This window comes from Myotis yumanensis, unplaced genomic scaffold, assembly GCF_028538775.1.
Source record: "Myotis yumanensis isolate MYYU_CA2020_CCGP unplaced genomic scaffold, mMyoYum1.0.hap1 SCAF_18, whole genome shotgun sequence".
Lineage (NCBI taxonomy): Eukaryota > Metazoa > Chordata > Mammalia > Chiroptera > Vespertilionidae > Myotis > Myotis yumanensis.
This window is the reverse complement of record NW_027223769.1, coordinates 12191680-12212223: the sequence shown is the minus strand read 5'-3', so window position 1 is coordinate 12212223 and position 20544 is coordinate 12191680. Positions and strand designations below refer to the sequence as shown.

Below are 20544 nucleotides of genomic sequence, written 5' to 3'. Positions count from 1 at the left end.
CCCTTCCTTAGTGCCCATCATTGGGAGCTGACTGTATTGAATTACTCTTATGCACTCTTACAATGAATGTTGTTGTTTTAAGGTCTTCTTTTTCTTTGTGATTCTTTTGTTCCCTAGCGTCGTCCCCCAGACTACAGTAATACTCAACAGTGATCGGCAGAACGCCATTGTAGCCAAGATGGACGACCCCTTGAGCAACAGGGCACCGGATTCCCTGGAAAATATCATTAGCAAGTCAGTAGCCACAACACCATCTCCACCTTTCACTGCCACTGCCACTGCCACTGTGATGAGTCCCCTTGAGGACAAATCAGCATTTTGAACTGGGCACAGTTGGGCATTTCTGTCCTCACATGGGTTGAGCCCAAAAGGCACTGTCCACACTTCTTTGTGGTGTGGGGGGGCTGTGCCATGCTTCGGACCAAGGTCCCATCAGATGAGCTGGATAAGAGCAAGAGGTTAAAAAGGACAGACAGCATTTGGGCGTTTGGGACTGTTGTGTTCAGTGTAGTGTGTGGTGGTATCGAGACATGATGCTGTTTTCACAATAGTCAGTCAAGCCCTTATCCTCTTACCTGCTCCTGGCTTACTCACATCAGTCTCTCTGTCCAGTAGCATGTCAAGTCAACAGATATTCTCATGTAAATTTGCTACGTGAAAATTTGCTAAGTGGTGGAGATATTTTGAGGTAATGGCTTTTTTTCTCATCCTTTTTCTTTTGAGACATTTTAAATGTAACCTTTTTCGGAGATGGGAGTGTATAAAAGGCATTCTCGCCACCCTTATGTGATGATGAAGTGAGTTCCAGGTGGCCTTGTCTAGTGGTCAGGGCTCAGCTTTTCCTGATAACATTCCTCCAAGAGGGCTCTTTGCTTTTTGTTTCTTACCTGTGTCTTCACAATGTTCTGTTTTGCCTGTTCTCTCAGTCTCCTCTGCAGATTGTTCCTCCTCCATCAGCTGTGTCCAATTTTCTTTGTTGTCATAGCCTGGGTGTCTGAGGGCCTGTGTGCTGGGGTGCAGGGAGACAAGGTGAAGTCTGGGTGTCTAGGTGCTCAGAGGTGGAGGAGGTCTGGCCGGTGGAGAAGAGACAGGGGCAGGTGTGCCTCTTGATGGCTCGGGTGAAGGTCAGCCCTCCGAGTCTGAGCCTTTAGGAGCCAAGTCAGCCTGGACAAGCCTCTGTGGAATCAAGAAAGTATACCTCCCTTCTCTGGGTAGAGCTAGGATTTGAAACATGTTTTAATGTGTAAACAGGGAAATTGTGCTTCTCTTTCCTTCTCAGTGCTTAGCAGTCCACGTTGGAGGGCTGTTGAAAGGGTCTTTAAAAAGGCAAGTAGCATGTCTCCAGATAATATTTTTTATTTTTTGAGTACTTTTCGAGCTGGGCTGTGTCCTGTTTTTCTGACAATATCTCATTGCTTCGTATAGGACCCCTGATGGTGGTGAGAATATTTCATCGGAGATACTTGACTGGCTTTTTAAATCTACTTCAGTGGTTTTTGTCAGTGGAAATCATTGGGAGTGATAACTGCATTTTCAAAGGCTGAGTCATTTCTAGAATGTCTAACAGTATGGAGTGGATTAGATCAATGGAAGCCTCTAGCCATACTTCCTCCTAATTTACTAGTAGTTTTTCCTTTGACATTGCTTAAAAGTTACTTTATGTGAATGTCAATATTTTATAGGAATACCTCTGTGATCCAAAAACAGCATTTAGGCCTTGAGTCACAGAAAGCTGTGATTTTACTTCATGATATAAACACTTTAAAAATTTTTTTAAATGTTACATAGTTTCTTCCAATCTCAAACTATTTACTGGTATCAAATTGCTATTAATCTTAGTAGAGGAGGTGCATGGGAAGACTTGTGCCCACTGCTCCGTGTGAAGTTAGCCTCGGACAAGGGAAGGAAAGAGGAACACACAGCGACTCATTGCTAGTCTCTGCCTGTCAGTGGTGCTGCTCTTACAACACTGGTGGTGTTTTTGTTTCCCGCTCAGCGCGGTTCCCGGGCGTCGGCAGAACACCATTGTGGTGAAGGTACCCGGGCAAGAAGACAGCCACAATGAGGATGGGGAGAGTGGGTCCGAGGCCAGTGACTCCGTTTCCACCTGTGGACAGTCGGGAAGTCAGAACATCGGAAACAACGTCACCCTCATCACCCTGAACTCAGAAGGTGCGCCCACAAAGCCTTCCTTTCCTTTGCCTGAATAGCATTAGGTATCCCCCACCCCCCTTTTAGAAAATTAATATATGTTTATTGTTTTTGAAAAGAGATAAAATAGAAAAATGATGAAGGAAGTGTAAATAACCTGGTAAATTCCACGTCCAGAGAGATCTATAAATTTCCTGGGCATTTTCTGTATTAACATACACACTAATTTATGATTTTATACCTTGCTTTTTTCCTTTGCATAGTAGAAATCTTTCCACATAATACAGACTTACATAATCATTTTCAGTCAGTTTCATTTATTTAAACAAGTTCTGGAGGCTTTCTAGTGATGGGACAGTTGTAACTTTTATAACTAGTGGTGTAACTAGTAGTTGGTTCACTGTCTTGGACAATAAGTCTATCCATGTCTCTCTGATGAGGGCCCAACACAGTCTCTCAGAGGTGTTGCACTTTCAAGTTGGGTCCATGCCACAAGCTGTGTCGTTTCTTCCAATGAGATTTAGAGGTTATGAGTCAGGACCATTCTGTGGTATCATTCTATCAGGAGAAAACATTTTGTAATACATATGTTTCACTGACACTGTCCTTGGGAATGCTTCCCCCAGCGGTTTCAATATAACGAGAACTTGGACTGAGCAGTCTTAGTTGGCACAGTGGGTTGGGGAAGATGATACAGAGAGGGGTGGGTGGAGTCGTCTTTAAGTCACTGCTGTGTATGTGATGTTGGAGGAAGAGCTAATCCATTAATGTCTCTTGTATCAGATTTACTACTGACCTGTAGGGCGTCATCTGTTAAATATTTCTCTGAGATTTATGAATGCACTGAGAATCGGATTAGCCGTCTCTTGCCGTGTCCTCCCCTAAGACTAGAGCAGCTTGCTCAACTGGAATGTCAAGTTAGCTAGTTTATATTGGAGAAACATTATTAATATGCATAGTGCTAAAGGGCCATCGGCTTGTCTGTAGATTGAGTCATTTTAGTTTCTGATAAGAGCCCAGAGCTACAACAAGACAGATTGTTCTTATCTCCTGATAAAAATATTTAAGTGCCTAAAGTTTTAGAGAACCACAGGTATCAAAATGGTTACTTCTGAAGAATTCCAAATGGTTTGCATGAATTGACATTCTGTTTTATATCAAATTAGAGTTATTTTATTTATAGCAAAGATACTATATCATTTTATCCCAGTATTTTGCTCAGGCAATTTCATTGCTCATGGCATGAACTCCATTAGAATGAGAAAGAAGTGCTAACTGTTGAGAGCAGTGAACAGTAAACTTACTTCTTACTTCTTGGACCTGCCTTCTCTTGGAGGTTTTGGTCTTGGTGTACTTCTATTTCTGTTAAGTAGGGAAAGTGTTGGGTATAATCCTTTAAAGATTAAGCAAGCTAATTGAGTTAGGGAAACAAATGAGCAACACGGACCAAAAATGGGACCTGTTGATTAATGAAGGGATTTAGTTATATTCTTAATGAGGAGTTTAAATTCCTGCTGTTCATGCATTTGGTAGTTCTTAGAAAACTTGACTAATCCTGTGTATAAAATGTTAGGTACTTAATTTTAGTGAGAGGGTTGTACTTTAGGTATAATTTAATCAATATCAGAGATTGACCTCATGAATGTTCCAAAGCCCAGTCAGTAAGCTGACTTATATGACAAATATCTGTGATGTGCTCATTGGGAGTGGTGCAATGTCGTCTGGGAGAAGCATTTTGAATTGCTGTGTTCACAAAACATCAGCCATGCATACATAAAGAGGGAATTTAGCCAAAAACATTTCTTGATAATTTATTTTACATAAAACTTCTTTGCATATTTTTGTGTGTGATAACATTAAAACATTTTACTAGTGATCATAAATTGGCTGCCAAGAATAGGATTACAGACAAGTTAATGACCATAATGTAATCAAGAGAAACTAGTATGAGAATGTCGGTGGATGTGTGAGCATGAATGACCATGCAGTGAATGCCGCGCTTGTCCTAGATCAGAGAAGGGGGGCCGGAGGGTGATCTAGAACAGTGCTGGGAAAGTGACATCATTTCAGCATCTCATGTTGCATTTCAGAATCACAGCATGTGACACTGATTAGGGACTTTCTGCCTGTGCCCAGGGGTTCCCACTCTTTTATGCCAAGGGATGCCCTTCAGCACTTGTTTTAGTTATGGCCGAGCTCAGGACAACATCTGTGCTGAGCAGCCAGGAGTTCACAGGGAAAGAAGAAGCCCACCTGGTTCTACGCTGCGGTCCAGGCTTTGACCTCCAGGACTGGGGTGTCTGGGCCTGAGTAGGTGGCCTTGGCCCTCAGTCAGTGGTATGGTCGTGCTGTTTCTATGAAGTGTGCTCATAGCGACAGGAAAAGATTGGACTCCAGTTCCAAAGCCATTTGTTTTTTCTCTATTCCTATATCATTATCCTATATGTAACTCAACCGTCTTGTGTTGCCAGTTTAAAACCCCCGAAATATCAGTCTGTTTACAGCTTAAAGATGTCACATCACTCTCCAGTAAGTGTGCGTGTTTGGGCCACAGGTTTAAAGTTAACTGTCTAAAACCAGAAAAGGGCCATCAGTTTTTATGGGTTGTTTGGAGGAAATAGAGTGTTACTGAATGAGGTTCACAGTCAGAATGTAAACACCTTAATTTATAAGGGCTCAGAAATTGGTGCCAGATTCTAAGTACCATGTGATCCAGTGTTGGGAGGACTGGCCTAGCAAGACATACTTTGAAAAGGCTACTTTGGTTCATTCCCAGACCTGTTCCTCCCCAGCCTGCAGGTTCCCCTGGTCCTCACCCCTGGTACCTTATCTATCACTTTTAAAAGCCACAGCCCTCTTCCCGGACTTGTCCTTTCATTCCAGAGGTAATGTTGTTTGCTTCAGAGATTGGTGTAGGAGAGGGATGTGGCGGAGGTGATATTGCATTGAAACTTTTGAAGTGTGAATTGAGCATCTTAGAGTGGGTCAGAGGAGAGGTATATGAACACTGGGTTTCAGGAGCAGCTTAGGCATGAATTGAGCACTAGGGTTTTAAAAACTGGTGGGTGAACTTAAAGCTGGGAAAGGGCAGTACAGCAGTTGGCTTGAATGTAGATTTAATATTACTTTGGAAATAACTCTTAAATACCTCGCATTCCATGTATTAATGTTTGATCCAACATGTTTCCTAAAGTAGCCTCTGTGACTGACCAGCCCCACAGCCTCCAGAGACACGATGGACAGTGTGGTCCTACAGCTTTAGAGCCCGGTGCATCAGGGCAAAGGCTGAGAGGCCTCCTTCATAACCTTTTCTAATTGTTTCTTTTTAAATTTACAGAAGCACTTGTGTTTTCTATGCTGCATGACACATAACCACCAACATAGTGGGTCTAACAGCACTTTTTATTATCTCACAGCTCTGAGGAGGCAGAAGTCTTTGTTCACAAGGCCTAAGTCAAGGCATTGACCGTGCTGGGCCTGTATCTGGAGGTGCTGGGGAAGATCTGCTTCCAAGCTCAGTTAGGGTGTTGGCAGGATTGTGCTCTTATAGTTATACGACCAATGTCCCCGTTTTCTTGTGAGCTGTTGGCCCAAGACTGTGCTCTGGCTCTTACCTCATGGCCCTTCATTTTACAATGGAGATTTCTCTCATGTTAAGTCCCCATGACCCTAACATCTCTGTCATCCCTTTCTGCCACCAGCAGAAAAAAATCTGCTTTTACTGGGCTCATCTGATTAGGTCAGGCCCACCTGAGACTCTCCTCCATCCTAAGGCTAACTACTCAGTGGCTTTTATGATACCTGTGGGATCCTTTGTGTCCCTCGACATAATCACAGACAGAGGTCATGGAGCCATCTCAGAATTCTGCCCATCCAGACCCTGCTCATGCTGGCTTTAGTTTTGGCCTTGTGGTGTGTGTAGTTGTCTGGTATACTGGATTCCAAGTGTAGACAAGACTCTCCTAGAGCAGGCTTCTCCGTTTTCTTTTCTTTCTTTCTTTTTTTTTTTTTTTTAAATATATTGTATTGATTTTTTACAGAGAGGAAGGGAGAGGGATAGAGAGTTAGAAACATCAATGAGAGAGAAACATCGATCAGCTGCCTCTTGCACACCCCCTACTGGGGATGTGCCCACAACCAAGGTACATGCCCTTGACCGGAATCGAACCTGGGACCCTTCAGTCCGCAGGCCGACGCTCTATCCACTGAGCCAAACCGGTTAGGGCTTCTCCATTTTCTAATCCCTGACTCCTTTGGGAAACATGAGAGATCTGAACATTGGAGATGTCAGAAATAATGAAATATATCATAGTGATCTGTGTCTTTTCAGATAGTACATGTCATCTTGCTGTACTAGATGTCCTGTCCCTTAACTCCCACCCTGACTCCCGCTCAGTGACATTGACTGCTCTCCTGGAAGCCTTGGAATGAATAAGGCCCCACTCTCCCCATCCCTGTGCCTCATGGACATGGCGGAGACTCAGATCTTTTACAGAAATGTTTCAGAAAAGGTAGCAATCATAATTATGATTCTGATGAGATCATTGATAGTGAGGAAATGTAAGAGCAGAAGAATTGTGCAATAATTTAAACTGCATCCCACCATGGCCTGCAGAAGCACAGAGGATAAGCAGAGGGAAGCTGGGGCAGGACATGAATCATGAGGTCAGGATACGCCAAGGCTGTAGTTTAGGTCTTCTTTTTCCTCTGTTCAAGTGGTTGTTAGCCATCAGGCCATCAGGGCGTCCAGTTACAGAGAACTCAGGGTGCCGACTACTTCAAGGATAGTTGAATAGTGTTTTCACTTTAAGAAATGTTTGAGATTTACTGATAAAATCTTTATAGTAGAATTGTTGATCTAAAACATCCCACTAAAAAAAAACCAAAGCAAAATTAGCCCATACCAGAAAAGCATTTTAAAAAGAAAACAGTAGAATGTACCATTTCTAAATTGAAATCTCTATAATTTGTAGTTTGGGGAATGCCAATCTTAAAGATTTTTAAAGTTCTCAAATTTTCTTTCATGTAATTATAAAGTCCTGATTTCATAGAAAGGACAACCTGTTGGAAGGCCACCTGTCTTCTCAGTTGCCCTCTCCGCACGTAGCCATTCATGTGATTCAGGACACACCATGCCTTCCCATTCTCTTTTAATCCTGGCCCCTTCCCCATCATGAGTATTCCACTGATTTATGGTTGAGATGAAGATCTTTTTGAAGCATCTATATATGACATCATAGAAATTTAGCTAGCAGATGGCCAGAGTTGACATGAGAAAAGTGTAGCTTTATTTTTACATAAATAAAAATAGCCCCTAGGATCCTGGAATACCCCAACACATGATTCTTTATGGAACAGATAGTTGTAAGTGGTACAACAATAAAGTGTTTCATGAATTACACGCAGGATTCTTACTCTCCACCTCTGTAAGAGAAATTAATTATTTTCAGTTACAGTGAATCCATGTACTGGCTCTGGAAACACTTGATGTATGTTTACAGTAATGCAGCCTGACAGGTTTCAGGACACTGGCCTGAGATTTCCTACTCAGCAAATTCTATGGGGTTTATTCTGTATTACCATCCATATTTAGAACTATTTCTTTTATTTTATGCAGTTTGCTGTTTTTGAAATTCACAAACAGTTTGGGCAGGCCTTGACACAAGCCAGATGAAAATTACTTTGGGGTATAGATGGAAAATACAACCTGACACCAGTTCATGACCATGAATCTGTTCTCTGAAGACTTTCCTGGAGATGGTGGGAACTGACCTTGAGGAACTAGATTGACATGAAGTTTGTCATGTTGTGGAATTGACACTGTTCTGGGTCTCTGAACCAAACTGAAGCCTTTAGTGAATCATAAAGTATTGACTTCTTTTGGTTTGTTTTGGGTAGAGACTAAAATAGGTCATTAGTTACCTCTCATCGGTTCAAAGAACTGACTATATAGTCTTAATAATAGCTAATGGATCAGCTGTGACAGGCAGCTCTCAGCAAGGGTGAGGTGTCATCCAGGAGAGGCAGCATAATGGGAATCCACAGGTGTGTCCAAGCAGAATTTACTCCCTCGCCCTTTCTGCATCAGAACTGCTGACACCATACACCACCATGACTCTTGAGATGTTTGGTGTGGCTGGGGGGCAGGACACCACGGGCAAAGCCATGTCATCTTTGGAAAGAGTTGAGGTAGCTTGGTTGGTGGTAGAAGGCAATTAGACTGCCCAGCCTTGTACTTTCTGAGGTCTTTCACGCAGAGGATGTGTGCAGACTTGGATTTTGCTATTTGCTTTGGAGGAGGGAGGATGCATCATATGGAGTCATCTTAGCAGAGAGCCCCCAAGTTACAATAATGGATGTGAAGTCCTGGTACATAGTAGATGCTGAGTAAATATTGTCTTGTTTTTTGTCCCATGTAATATCCTCTTGTCCTTGGAAGAGAGGTTTATTGAAGTTTAGGCCCTGGGATAGCAGTGTGACTGGGACCCAAGGCCGACTGGCATTGTGGGCAGGAATGTGCATTATGATCTCAGGGGAATGTGTGTGTATGTCGACAGGTGGGGAAGGAAGCATAACAGCAGCTCGTTGTGCTTCTTGGCTTTAAACTGACCTTGAGAATGTACGTGGTCCTTCTCTTCACCTCAGTGCTTTCTCCTGGTCACTTCATTTTCCTGGCACTGAAATGGGCCTCAGAACAAATATGTGTGTTCTGAACTGTTTTAGTGGTAAGAAAATTCAGGTTACTGCTGAAGGGTTTTCATTGTAATAGGTTTTTCAGAAGTGCTAGTTCATTTCATTGAAGATTTAAATGATTGGAATAGAAAGCAAGTTTATTTTTCTTACATTCTGACTGGTAGTTTTCAAATAAAGCTACTAAAATCTTTCTATTGTTTCAGATGCCAAAACTGGACCAAGCAATTTTAGTAAAATAAATATATCCTTTCTGAATTGTCAAAAGGCAAATTTCTCAAATATTTATGTGGGCAGGTACTCTGTCTTATTTTCCATTTGAAAGACATGATTCATTGTTACTGGGGAGAAGTGGGGATCCAGACTGGGCTCCAGCTCTGAGTTGGAGGTAAGTTAGGGGTGAGTATTTCCAGAGGAGCAGAGCTGAGTTAGCAGGTGCACCAGCATGACTCGGCTGAGAAATGCGCACCCAGTGAGCCTGTCTTCTTGCCAGGGAGCTTGGAGGTGAGCCCCACGATGGTGATGGTGGAGTCCTGGTCCTCTCTTCCCTCTGGGATGGGTCCCCCGTTCCCATGGCGATGATTTTTCACCTCTGTGTTGGTCAGAGTTGCTGCAGCCTGTATTTCTTGACTATCTAGCTCAGACTTCTTGCTTGAGAGATGACCACCACAATTCACAGGGTATTTATGTGAAGTTAGGAATGAGTAGGTTATAAGTAAGTTATAAAATTCCTTCTAAAATCATGAGATATTAGACTGAAATAAAGTTTTTGGATAATTTCCTGCATTACAAGAGAAATTTAAGCCATTATTTTCTGTAGTGATACAAGAGGGAAAATAAGGAAAGTTAGTTTTTAGACTAATTTACTTTTTTGGGGGGAGTGAATAATATTCCCTGAAATAACAACTACTGTAGGAGTTTAAAATGACACTGTTTATCCTCTTGACTATTCTGGTACATTTCCAGAAGTCTGTCTGCATAGCACTGCAGACTGGCTTTCGTCCATAGGCAGGTGCCAGCAGGGAGCAGGGTCATCGTGGGACATTGAAGCTGACTTCCTTGTGGTGGTCCCAGTGAGGAAACAGCCCTCCCAGTTCACGTTTCTCAGACTGCACACTGGACAGTCGCTTCATCAGCTGAGAGGGTATACTGCACTTTCACATCATACCCTTCGATATAACCTTTTGCAACCCTGAGTAATTTTTACATAAAAAGAGGCTTAACTTTCATTTGTAAATTTTTTTGTTAATTTAACATCATGTTTTGCCTTCAAAAGAATTAAGTTGAACAGATGAAGTCATTTTTTTTCATTCTTCCTCTAGAATCAGTTTGAAAATACCTGCCTTTACACGTGTGTTTCCTGCATCTGTGTAAATGGAAAGTTACAATACTGTCCTGCGGCATTGTTTTCTTTTTTGTTGTTAATCCTCACTCATGGATATTTTCTCCATTTTTTTTTTTTTTTGAGAGAGAATGGAAAGGGAGCGAAAGGGGAAGAGTGACAGTCATTGATGTGAGAGACACACATCGATTGGTTGCCTCCTGCACGCACCCCAACTAGGGCTGGGGATCGAACCTGCATCCCAGGTATATGCCCTTGACCAGGAATCAAACCTGTGTGCGGGCTGATGCTATAACCACTGAGCAATGCTGGCCAGGGCTGTGGGCTTGTATTCTTGATTGTTCCTGGAACCATGAGGCTCTTCAGTGGGTGGCACTTAGAAGAAGGATGGGTTTTTCTCCTGCATATCACTGTTGAGCACCAGGGCCAAGTACAGGGTTTGGACAAGGTGAAGTGGTCCTAGTGCAGGTATTTGAGCATCAGAAGCCCTCTTGCTTCCCCCCCAACCTGTGATTCGAGAGGCTGGGCAGGGCCTGTGTGCCACGGTGCCAGTGGGAAACCTCATAGTGCAGAGGGCACAGCTATGGTGTAAGGAGAGGATAGAGTATGGAGGACAGCCTGGTAGGAAGCTGGTTCTGAAGGCGGGAGTAAGAAGTAAGGTTCACTGTGAGTTTACAGAGACCTCAAGTTGTCATCCCTTCTTGAGAGGAGGGCTGCCCTGCCGGCATTCCACACAGACAGACACACACACACACACACACACACACAGAGTCTCAGTATCACTTTGACAGGATGTTGACTTGCTGTTTGGAAAACAACACTGAGCTCTCGTCCAGTGTTTACATTGCTTTAAATATGTTATGTAAACACCAGGAGCTTGCTAAGCAGAGTTCAGTTCACTTGTTATTCCTGAGAAAGGCTACTCAGTCTGTGGCAGTGTTGGTAGTTAGGCTGAGCTCCAGTTCACATCTGCACTGTGCAGTGTTGATGGCTGTCAGGGAGGCAGGGTGGCATCGCCCAGTACCTCTAGTGGTTCAGGATGCTGCCGCCCGCCCTTACTGCAGATTCACATGGGATTCTCCTGCTCAAACACTTAAGCTTAAATATGCGCAGTATCACTAGATACCACCTTCGGTTTGACTGTATTCACAGTCACTTAGCATCAGTGCTTGAATGTGGGAAGGTTCACCCACCAACAGGTCCTATCTTGAGATTTAATGCCTGTGTGCATGGGTCCTTCCTGAACTGCTAAACAACCCAGAAGTGGCCACCTGTACTCTTTCTGTTGCCCCGTCTCCCCTTCATTCATTCTCAGCACAGATTGTGTCACTCCCTGTCCAGTCCTCTGTGCTCGCCTCTTTGCCCAGTTCTTCCTGCTCTGGTCACACTAGCTCCATTTCATTCCCAGAGCACATGGCCCTTCCCAGCCCAGGCCAGTGTAAAATTCTTCTTCTTTTGGAACCTTTTCTGTGGTTCTGCCCATGGGTGGCTGCTTGCAATTCTCTCCTTACTGAGGCTGGCTCTGGTCTATCTGAAATGGTCAGCTCTGCCCCTATGCTGTGTGACGCTTCCTGTCTTGCAGCTGCCACTTCTCTGTTCATTGTACCCACGCTCCTCTCCACTCATCAGCTCAGTATGGGCAGCTCTGCTGGCTGACTCAGGTGTCCATGAGATGTAGCCGAGAATTTCAGTGTGTTCACTTCCGGCTTGGCCCAGAGCAGTGAGGAGGTGATTCTGAACCAGATGTGGGGAAACTGGCCTGTTGTCATTTTAGCTGGTGAGGCAGCCAGCCACCTAGAGGATCTCAGGATTCCTGCATTCTAGCAACTTCCTCACTAATCAGAGCCTCTACTCCTCAAAGATCTCTGTCATGAGGTGCTAAATGTCCCTCTCAGGCTTGATTTAATGGGAACTCAGTATGGTGTGTTTTGGAGGGTTTGGCACAAGGGGCAGAGTTTGTTTCTGGGAGCCTCCCAGGGAAGGCGTAGATGGCCTTCCAGCCCCCGTCCTCCAGTCCTCCGAGTCCTCCTACTGCCCCTTTAGGTCACCGTGTCTGGGACACACCCTTGCATCCCGTCCTGGGGACTCTGGTATGAATATTCAGTCCCACTGAGTCCATTAATTATCTTTAACCATGTTTTGAAACAAAGTATTGTTTCCTGGTCCCAGAAGACTGTCCTGCTTCAGCCCCTGCCCTTTTCTCTATAGCAGCCCTCCTCTCCCTCCTGTATCTCCCATTCCTATTCCTCCTTCCCTGTGCCTTTTCTCCTCCCACTTCCCTCCCTCTGCCTTCTGCTCCCCCTTCCTCCCTCTGCTTTGCTTCATGGATTGACTGCTACTGATGAACGGTGGTTCTTCTGCGCTAGAGTCCCATCTCCTCCATACTTAGGTCACGTGTGTGTTTGGTTTCTCTGTAAATGGCTAAATGTAATAGTAGCTGACTGACGGTCAGAAAAGTGCATATATCTGAGCATATGGTCATGGTACCGTATCTCCGCTCTCAAATCATTGACGCTTCTGAGAAATGATACTACTTACTCACCTCTTACTCTGAGTTCCAAAAATTAGATTTGTGATTTGTTTTTTGGCCTTAGCCAGAGCCAGGAGCCTAGCCTCTACCGCCCTAAACAGTCCTTCAACTGCCGGTCTGCCCGTGGCAAAGGGTCATCTTGCCAGAGTTACCACGCCTCGCCTGATGTTCCTGGAAATCTCATGGTTCAAGAGCACGGCTGGGAGAGGCCGCCTGTGAAGGAGGCAGGGTGTATGAGTCATAGACAGCTCGCCACTCGGTTTTCTGCTCTGCCCCAGACCTTTGGCAAAGCAAGGCAGGTTGGCCACCCTTTCTGAGGACTTCTTCTGTGTATGGAAGCTGGAATGTAAATATCAGGACACTTCCGAGTAAAGTGAATGAGAAATTTTGAAGCAGTGGTGACTGTGGCTGTGACAGTACTTGGCAGCTCAAGCCTAGTAGACATTCAGCAGAAAGCTGTGTCCCTCTGCTATCTCGGCCAGCCAGAGGGAGGCTCTAACTCTCCCTGTTGATGTCCTTCCTTCCCACAGAGGCATATTTGTGCAGTAACTATATCTTGTACCTTAACTTGCTTCCACATTAGGGTCAGAAGAGATTGTTTGGAAAGCTGCTGAGTTTCAAGGCAAAGTCGGTAGTTCTTTTGAGTTGTGGTCTTAGTGAAGTGCTTCTCCTTCTGGCGGGGAGAGCTGGCCCCTCACTGTCCTCCCTCTTTCACTGTGGCCTTGCTGAAGGTAGAGAAAACAGGGCCCTTCCCACACATGAATGTCGAGTTCTGGGTGTTTGCATTTTAAATGACCCTTGAGAAAAACAAAGGCTGGGGCATGTAGACGCAAGGCTTGGTAGTATTCATGCCATTATTAGTAACCTTTGAGATCTTAAAGCCACAAATGTGCATTCCACAGGATTAAGGGAAGAATGAGAGGAAATTTCGTTGTGAGGAGAGGAGAGGGATCATGGTGCTCTGAGCAGGAGGCCGGGAAGTGCTTCTGATCTGTATACTTCCAGGTTCACTGCTTGGGAAGCCAAGGGAGAGGGGGTGAGGTATCACACAGAAAAACAGTGGAAGGACTCAGTGTGGAGAGGAGTGTGGGAAGCTTAGCATCCCCTGAGCCCTTTATTCATGCTGAGCTGGCTGCCACCCAACTCCTCAGCAGGTCAGAACAACAGCTTACATCATGCAAATAGTTTGTCTCACTTAGGATGTGCTCAGCTTCCAAGCGGCCTCTTCTCGGAACAGTTCCAAGTGGAGACTTGAGTCACAGAGTCCTCTAAACACAGGATTGCGCGTTGATTCTCATCCCAGAGACGGAACACTCCGTGTGGCTGTCCTGCGCTAATATGGCCAGATTCACAGCCAGAACCCAAGCGAATGTATTCTGTGAGCGGCCTCTCTCTCTCTTCCCTGATGTTGGAACTCTCAGGCCACTCTGATTTGCTGCCCTTCCAGATTCAGGGCGAAGCTGAAAACAAACACAAGTTTTAAAAGGCTCGTTGTCCTGCTGGACTTGTAAAGAGAATCCAGGGTTTGAGGCTAGAGCTTGTCTGATGCCACCTCTTCCAGACACACAGGCCTGTGTGTGGGGTCTTAGCAGCATTGTCATCGGCGCTATGGGGCCTCCACAGTTACCTGTTATCAGACTTGTGAGAGCTCTGGGCAGGCCATCGGGTCGGTGGCAAGCATGCCGACAACATACAGCGCTCTGCCTTCTGTGAGTTATCAGGTGGGCTTAGCCCTGTGGAAGCCAGTCTCCAAGGCAGAACATTTTTATGTTAAAACATATTACATTGATCGTCCTGAGATGATCAACAGAATCCCAGGCCGATCCTTTGAGAATGATGTCCTCATTTCTGTTGTTGATCAACTGTAAGATCCCATACCACTCTTTTGTGACACAGGAATTGCCCCGGTCTTCCTGGCCAACACTTGGGGGAGCTGGGGGAGCAATATGCCGACAGCCCCCATGGATCTTTCTTGTGCATATTTGAGCTGAGCACTGGGCCCTTTGGAGGGTGTGAGCTTGTCTGAGACTCCCTTTCTCTCTTTCAGAGGACTACCCCAACGGCACCTGGCTGGGGGACGAGAACAACCCCGAGATGCGGGTGCGCTGCGCCATTATCCCCTCCGACATGCTGCATATCAGCACCAACTGCCGCACGGCAGAGAAGATGGCGCTGACGCTGCTGGACTACCTCTTCCACCGGGAGGTGCAGGCCGTCTCCAACCTCTCGGGCCAGGGGAAGCATGGCAAGAAACAGCTCGACCCCCTCACCATCTATGGGATCCGGTGTAAGTGTGGGTTTCCTGTTTTCTGCTCACCTTCTTAAAGAAGGACCTGGCTGGAGGGTGGGCCCTGTGAAGTAGGGCTTTGGGACGAGTCAGGATCTCCATTATTGGGTAGGAGAAGACATCAGAACTAGTCACAGAGCAAGTAGAGGGATTTCTGGGTCGAGCATTTTCTTTAGTAAGTATTGCCTGGTACCCAGCCATGGGAAAGACAGGGAGAGTGGGCCTTTCAGACTCTGAGAATCATTTTGAGTAGCTTACTGAGAAACTGTATGTGAAATCAGCTGACATCAGTCCCGCAGGTGGGAATTAATTAATCAGTTCTCAGATGAACAGTGTTGCAGGAGTCAGTAGACTTTTCCTAAGGGACATGTAGTTGATGTGTTAGGCTGCGGGCATAGGGTCTGTGTTGTGTACTGTTCAGCTCTGAAGCAGCCACAGACCAAATGTAAACAAATAGGTGTGGTTGTGTTCCATAAACTTAACTTTCAAAAGCAGACAGAAGTCTGCCAACCGACTGCCAATGCATGCTTTAGAGCATGATGCCTAGAGCAGAGGGCACCACTCAGATCTGTGGGCATGGCACTCATGTGTGTGCAGCCTTAGAACATGTAGGTTTGCATGGTGACAAACCATGTGATGGTATGTGACAGTGTAACCCACAGTGCGAGGTGCTGTTGGGATGTAAAGATGAACAAGAAGTGGCTCCAACTGCACAGTATGCAGTCAGATATATGTGAATAGCTGCAGCCCCAAGAGTCACAGGGTGGTCGATCATGCTGCAGTGGTTGATGGCGAAGGCCCTGAGGGAGAACGGTGTTTGTGCCAAGGCTCCGAGAGTGGCCTGGATTGGCTCAGCATTGTGCAGTGTGATGGCCTCTGGGTGGTGGGCCACTGTTCCCGTAGGGAGTCATAGGGCTACTAGCAAGGGGTGCTGATGATTTGGAGGGGTGCCTGGGAACGTGTGTGCAGACTGTGACACACAGGTTGTTAAACAGAGGCTTGGAGAATGTTCCACAGCAGTGGTGGGGAAGTTGGGCAGTGGGACTCAGAGCAGAAGCACATAGGGATGGGGATGGGGATGGGGATGGGGATGGGGATGGGGTGGGGATGAATGGACATGCTGTGGAGTCACCACTGGGAGTCTGAGTGGCGTTGGGGAGGCACTGCATCGTCAGAACAGGCAAGTCCTATTTCCCTGCAGGTGGGGGAATTGGCCACCTTCTGATTGCTCCTTTATTTGGGAACCATTGCAAATTGCTGCCTTCTCAGTGTTAAAATTCAGATGGAATTTTGAAAGGTTAAAAGTATTTGTTGACCTTTTTTCCTTTTGGCCCAGTTTAGTTTGTATTGCTGATTGTTACTCAAAAAACTGAACAAATGGATTAAATACTGAGCACTGAGTTTAAATAGTGGCGAGTGTGGGCATTGGCTACTTGGTCACGCGCAACCAATTCTCTGCTGTTTCTGCAGAGTCTGGGTGACATGGACACCTTCAGTAATTCTCAGGTGGTCGTCTTTCCTTGTGTCTGTTTTCACACAGCTGTCTTCTCCATATTTTTATTGTCACCTGGCGTCTTCTCTCTTTGTCTCCATCATCACACAGCCCTGTTGTCTTGTGCCTCTGTCGTCACATGTTTCATCTTCTCCCTGTGTCTCGTCTCCTCTCCTTATAGGGATATCCGTCATATTGGATGTAGAGCCCACTGCTCTCCAGTATGACCTCATCTTAATGTAATTAATCACATCTGCAAAGATTGTATTTCCAAGAGAGGTCACATTCTGAGCTTGGAGAGCCTGACAGCGGCATCGGGCTCCCCTGCTATAAACTGAGGAGTGGTGTCACTTATCGTGCTTATCTTTAGTCAGTGGATCACCACTGCTTGGGGAGAAGGGGTGGACCTGGCCTTGAAGCTAGGACACACTGTGTATGCGAGGTGCATGGTGTGTCAGCGAGGCGTGCTGACCCCATCCGCATGAGGGAGCATGCTGGCCAGTTTCCCCTCACTCAGGGAGCTGAAGATTTCTGTTGTTTTTCTAGGCCAGTCACTATGAAGTCAGGACTGTAATTTTAAGAAATAAATTGCTGGCACTCAGTTTTCTGCTTCTTTTCCCCCCCTTGAACTTGAGATTACATTAGCAGTGATAGTGTTTTTCATTCCTTTGTGACTGATAAGCCTCTTGCCACCCACCGGGGATGCGAGATTATGTCTCTGTTCATTTGATTTCCTCTGTTCCTCTTTCCCACAGTGTGTCTCAGCCCCTCTGTGGGGCTCATTATTTGAGAGCTGGGAATCTGTTTTTGTGATTTGAACCACCATTGTCAACCATGGGCATTCTGGAAAGTGGGAAGGCAGTTAACAGTGACAGACTCTCAGATCTTCAGGAGGTGGCCCGATAGCTTGTTAGCAAAGCAGATGGGCCAGCTCTCAGGGGCTGTCTTTCTGGGGGTGGCCTGGGGGCTTGCCTGCTGAGCAGCTCTCCCACAAAGATGCTGAGAGAGCTGTTTAGCTCACCCTCGGGTGAGATGGCTCTGCAGCTCCCCAGGGACCCTGTGCAAGGACCCTTCAGCAGCGAACCAGAAATGGCCTTAGAGTTGAGCAGTGTCTCCTCCACAGGGCAGCCAGGGTGATAGCCTAGTGGTGGGGAGTCATACAAGCAGAGGCTGTGGCGTGAGATTGATGTCATCTTCTCCCTGGTCCCCTGAGTGTCCCCCCAGGGGGTCTCTTGGATGCTGTTGAGGGACAGAATGAAGCACTCCTCGGGTTTATGCTGTGACCATTTCTTATTTCTTCTCCACATGGGTGGGCGCTGGGAGGCCTGACTTTAAAGCCAGGTCTCACTCCTAACTGATAATTCAGCTTGTAACTGAAGTGAGGGTAATGGCATTCTTATTTCATGAGGTTTTCTTATGAGATAAAATGCTTTACAAGTGTGAAGTACCAGTTAAGTTCAAATGAAGAATGCTTTAGGAAAAGTCAGAACAGCAGCACCCAGCAGTACGTGAGGTCAGGGGGCTGCATCCTCTGCCATCAGGACTCCTTCCTGGAGCTGCCTGCTGATGGCCAAGGGTTCTTGAGGGCAGAGCTGACTCCACTGCCCCATTGGATCCATCCCCTGTCGCTCCCCCTAGGGCTCTCAGCAGGGGAACATTTGTGTTGCTGATTCATTAGTTAGTTTTTCTTGGCAGTCATCAGAGTGGCATTTGCCATGCATTTGAGTCTTAAGTTGCTTTTGGAAGGAATTATGTAATATGATGTCTTAGGAGAATTAAAAAATGGATAATATATAACTACATGAATGTATATTTTTTTTTGTCAAAGGATGTAAGCCAGGTTTTCACTGGCAAATTGGGTTTTACAAAGTTGAATTTATATGTTCATGCTTATGCTCATTTCTTATATTTATATATCTGTGTGTGTCTTGTATATATTTTCTGTTCCTGACAAGTTTTTAAAATTGTGTATAATTTCATTTATCCCTTGAGGCATTCAGTTGGTTTTCCTTGAATGTGAAGGTGTGAGAACAGGAGGATGGTTTGTAGAATGTTTCTCTCTCTCTTTTTTTAATTATACTTTTATTGATTTCAGAGAGGAAGAGAGAGGGAGAGAGAAATAGAAACATCAATGATGAGAGAGAATCATTGACTGGCTGCCTCCTGCACACCCCCTACTGGGGATTGAACCCACAACCCAAGCATGTGTCCTTGACTGGAATTGAACCCAGGACCCTTTAGTCTGCAGGCCAATGCTCTATCCACTGAGCCAAACCGGCTAGTGCTAGAATGTTCTCTTGAAGCATATAACCTAATTAGAGGCCCGGTACATGAAATTTGTGCACTATGGGGGGGAGATGGGGGAGGTGTCCCTCAGCCCTGCCTGTGCCCTCTCGCAATCTGGGACCCCTTGGGGGATGTCCTGCATTGAGCATCTGCCCCCGGTTGTCAGTGCGCATCATAGCGAATGGTCAACTGGTCATTCTGGTCGTTCTGCCATAATGGTTATTTAGGCTTTTACATATAGATATAGATTTAAATATAGATATAGATAGGTAGATATAGATAGATAGATAGATAGATAGATAGATAGATATAGATATAGATACATATAGAAAAGATATTTTGTACTGTGTGTGGTTGCTGTTTCTTTTCTTGTCTTGGAGACCACAGTTGTAGTTGGGCAACTATGCAACTATAGTTAGGAGTTGGGTTCTCCTGTAGATACATAACTGTAGTTCTGATAGTTGCATTCCCCTGTAATTACAGCCAGGAGTTGAGTTCTCCAGTGACTATACAACTACAGCTAGAGTTTGTTTCTTCTGCAACTACGGCAGTGGTTGGCTTTTGTTATCACTAATGTTGGTCACTAGCCTGGAACTTCGTGAGGCCATCCCCTGCACCTAAAGCCATACCTGGCATGTAGCAATCCCTCAGTAGGTATTGATGAATGATTCTGTGATTATTTTAGAGATGACCTGAATATCAGAAAGCAAAGATTCATGCTGCTTCATTTATGTATTTCCTTTTATGCATGAGGATTACAGTGCTGCTAAAACTACCTCACGTTTTTGTTCTTTCAGATCCTATAAATCCTACCCCTCCTTCCCTCAATTTTTTTAATCTAGATTATAGAAATTTGGGTTTTCATTACATTTAGAGTCAAAGATGTCTTAAGCATATGCTCATAGAAAAACTCCAGAAATGTCTTTCCAAGATGAAAGAAACTTTTGATACTTAATAGAACAAATACTGCCTTTGTTTTGATTATTTGTAGTATTTTAGTCTTGAGAGGGACAGATTTTAGGAATTGTGCATCAAGTTAATTCTTAGTAGATGGTCATAACTAAATGCTCTTAGTAGTTGAAACAGGATGTTTTTTAGCTTAATCTTTTTATTATTCAATTTTTGAATTTCATCCATTTGTTTTCCCATTAATCAGTGAAGTTGCATGAGCCAGCTAGAGAGGAGGTCACCCTGCTGAAGCATTTCTTGTAGTTCCCACGTTTATGACCTTACTTTCTGTTGATTCAGCATAAAGAAGAGGTGGTATGGTCTGGTGAGAGGTGGGCAGGGCTGGCAATGAAGGGTCTCCATCTGCCACCCACTCCTCAATGGCCTCCCATGTCACTGGGTTCCTCTTTGTTGATAAGGGGGTCTCTGAATGTCATTCAGTCACATATTGAGAGCTATCTGTGATGTAAGAGGTTAACAAATGTGGGTGCCAGTAATATGCTCTGTTAAGTGCAGGCTAAACTACTGGACTGCAAGACTACATGCACCCTCTGTGACTAGCAGTTCAGTTCTATTTGGGTGTGGGGGCTCTAGGGCAGTGGTCGCCAACCGGTGATCTGTGGACCACTGGTGGTCTGTGAGGTCCTAAAGGTAGGCGACCACTGCTCTAGGGAGTAAAATATCACCTCTGCCCTTAGGGAGTTTCCATTCTGATGGGGAGGCAGATGGAGACACATGGAGAGTTCCACAAGCCAAACGCAGACTCAGGTTGCAATGGAGATGTTTTAAGAAGAGTTGTAGTCACCAGTTAATCATCG

At 45.3% G+C, this 20544-nt stretch overlaps 1 protein-coding gene across 6 annotated transcripts in view; it reads left to right on the top strand.

Moving 5' to 3' along the window:
- BANP (BTG3 associated nuclear protein) overlaps positions 1-20544 on the top strand; it is a 147117-nt gene that overhangs the window by 55265 nt on the left and 71308 nt on the right. For 5 of the 6 annotated variants that reach the window (XM_070399007.1, XM_070399004.1, XM_070399005.1 and 2 more), the window contains 3 exons: positions 118-234; positions 1997-2172; positions 14761-15000. In XM_070399007.1, the coding sequence (XP_070255108.1) occupies positions 118-234; positions 1997-2172; positions 14761-15000 (533 nt within the window). The remainder of the gene's footprint in view (positions 1-117; positions 235-1996; positions 2173-14760; positions 15001-20544) is intronic. The other variant, XM_070399008.1, reaches the window with a different exon arrangement.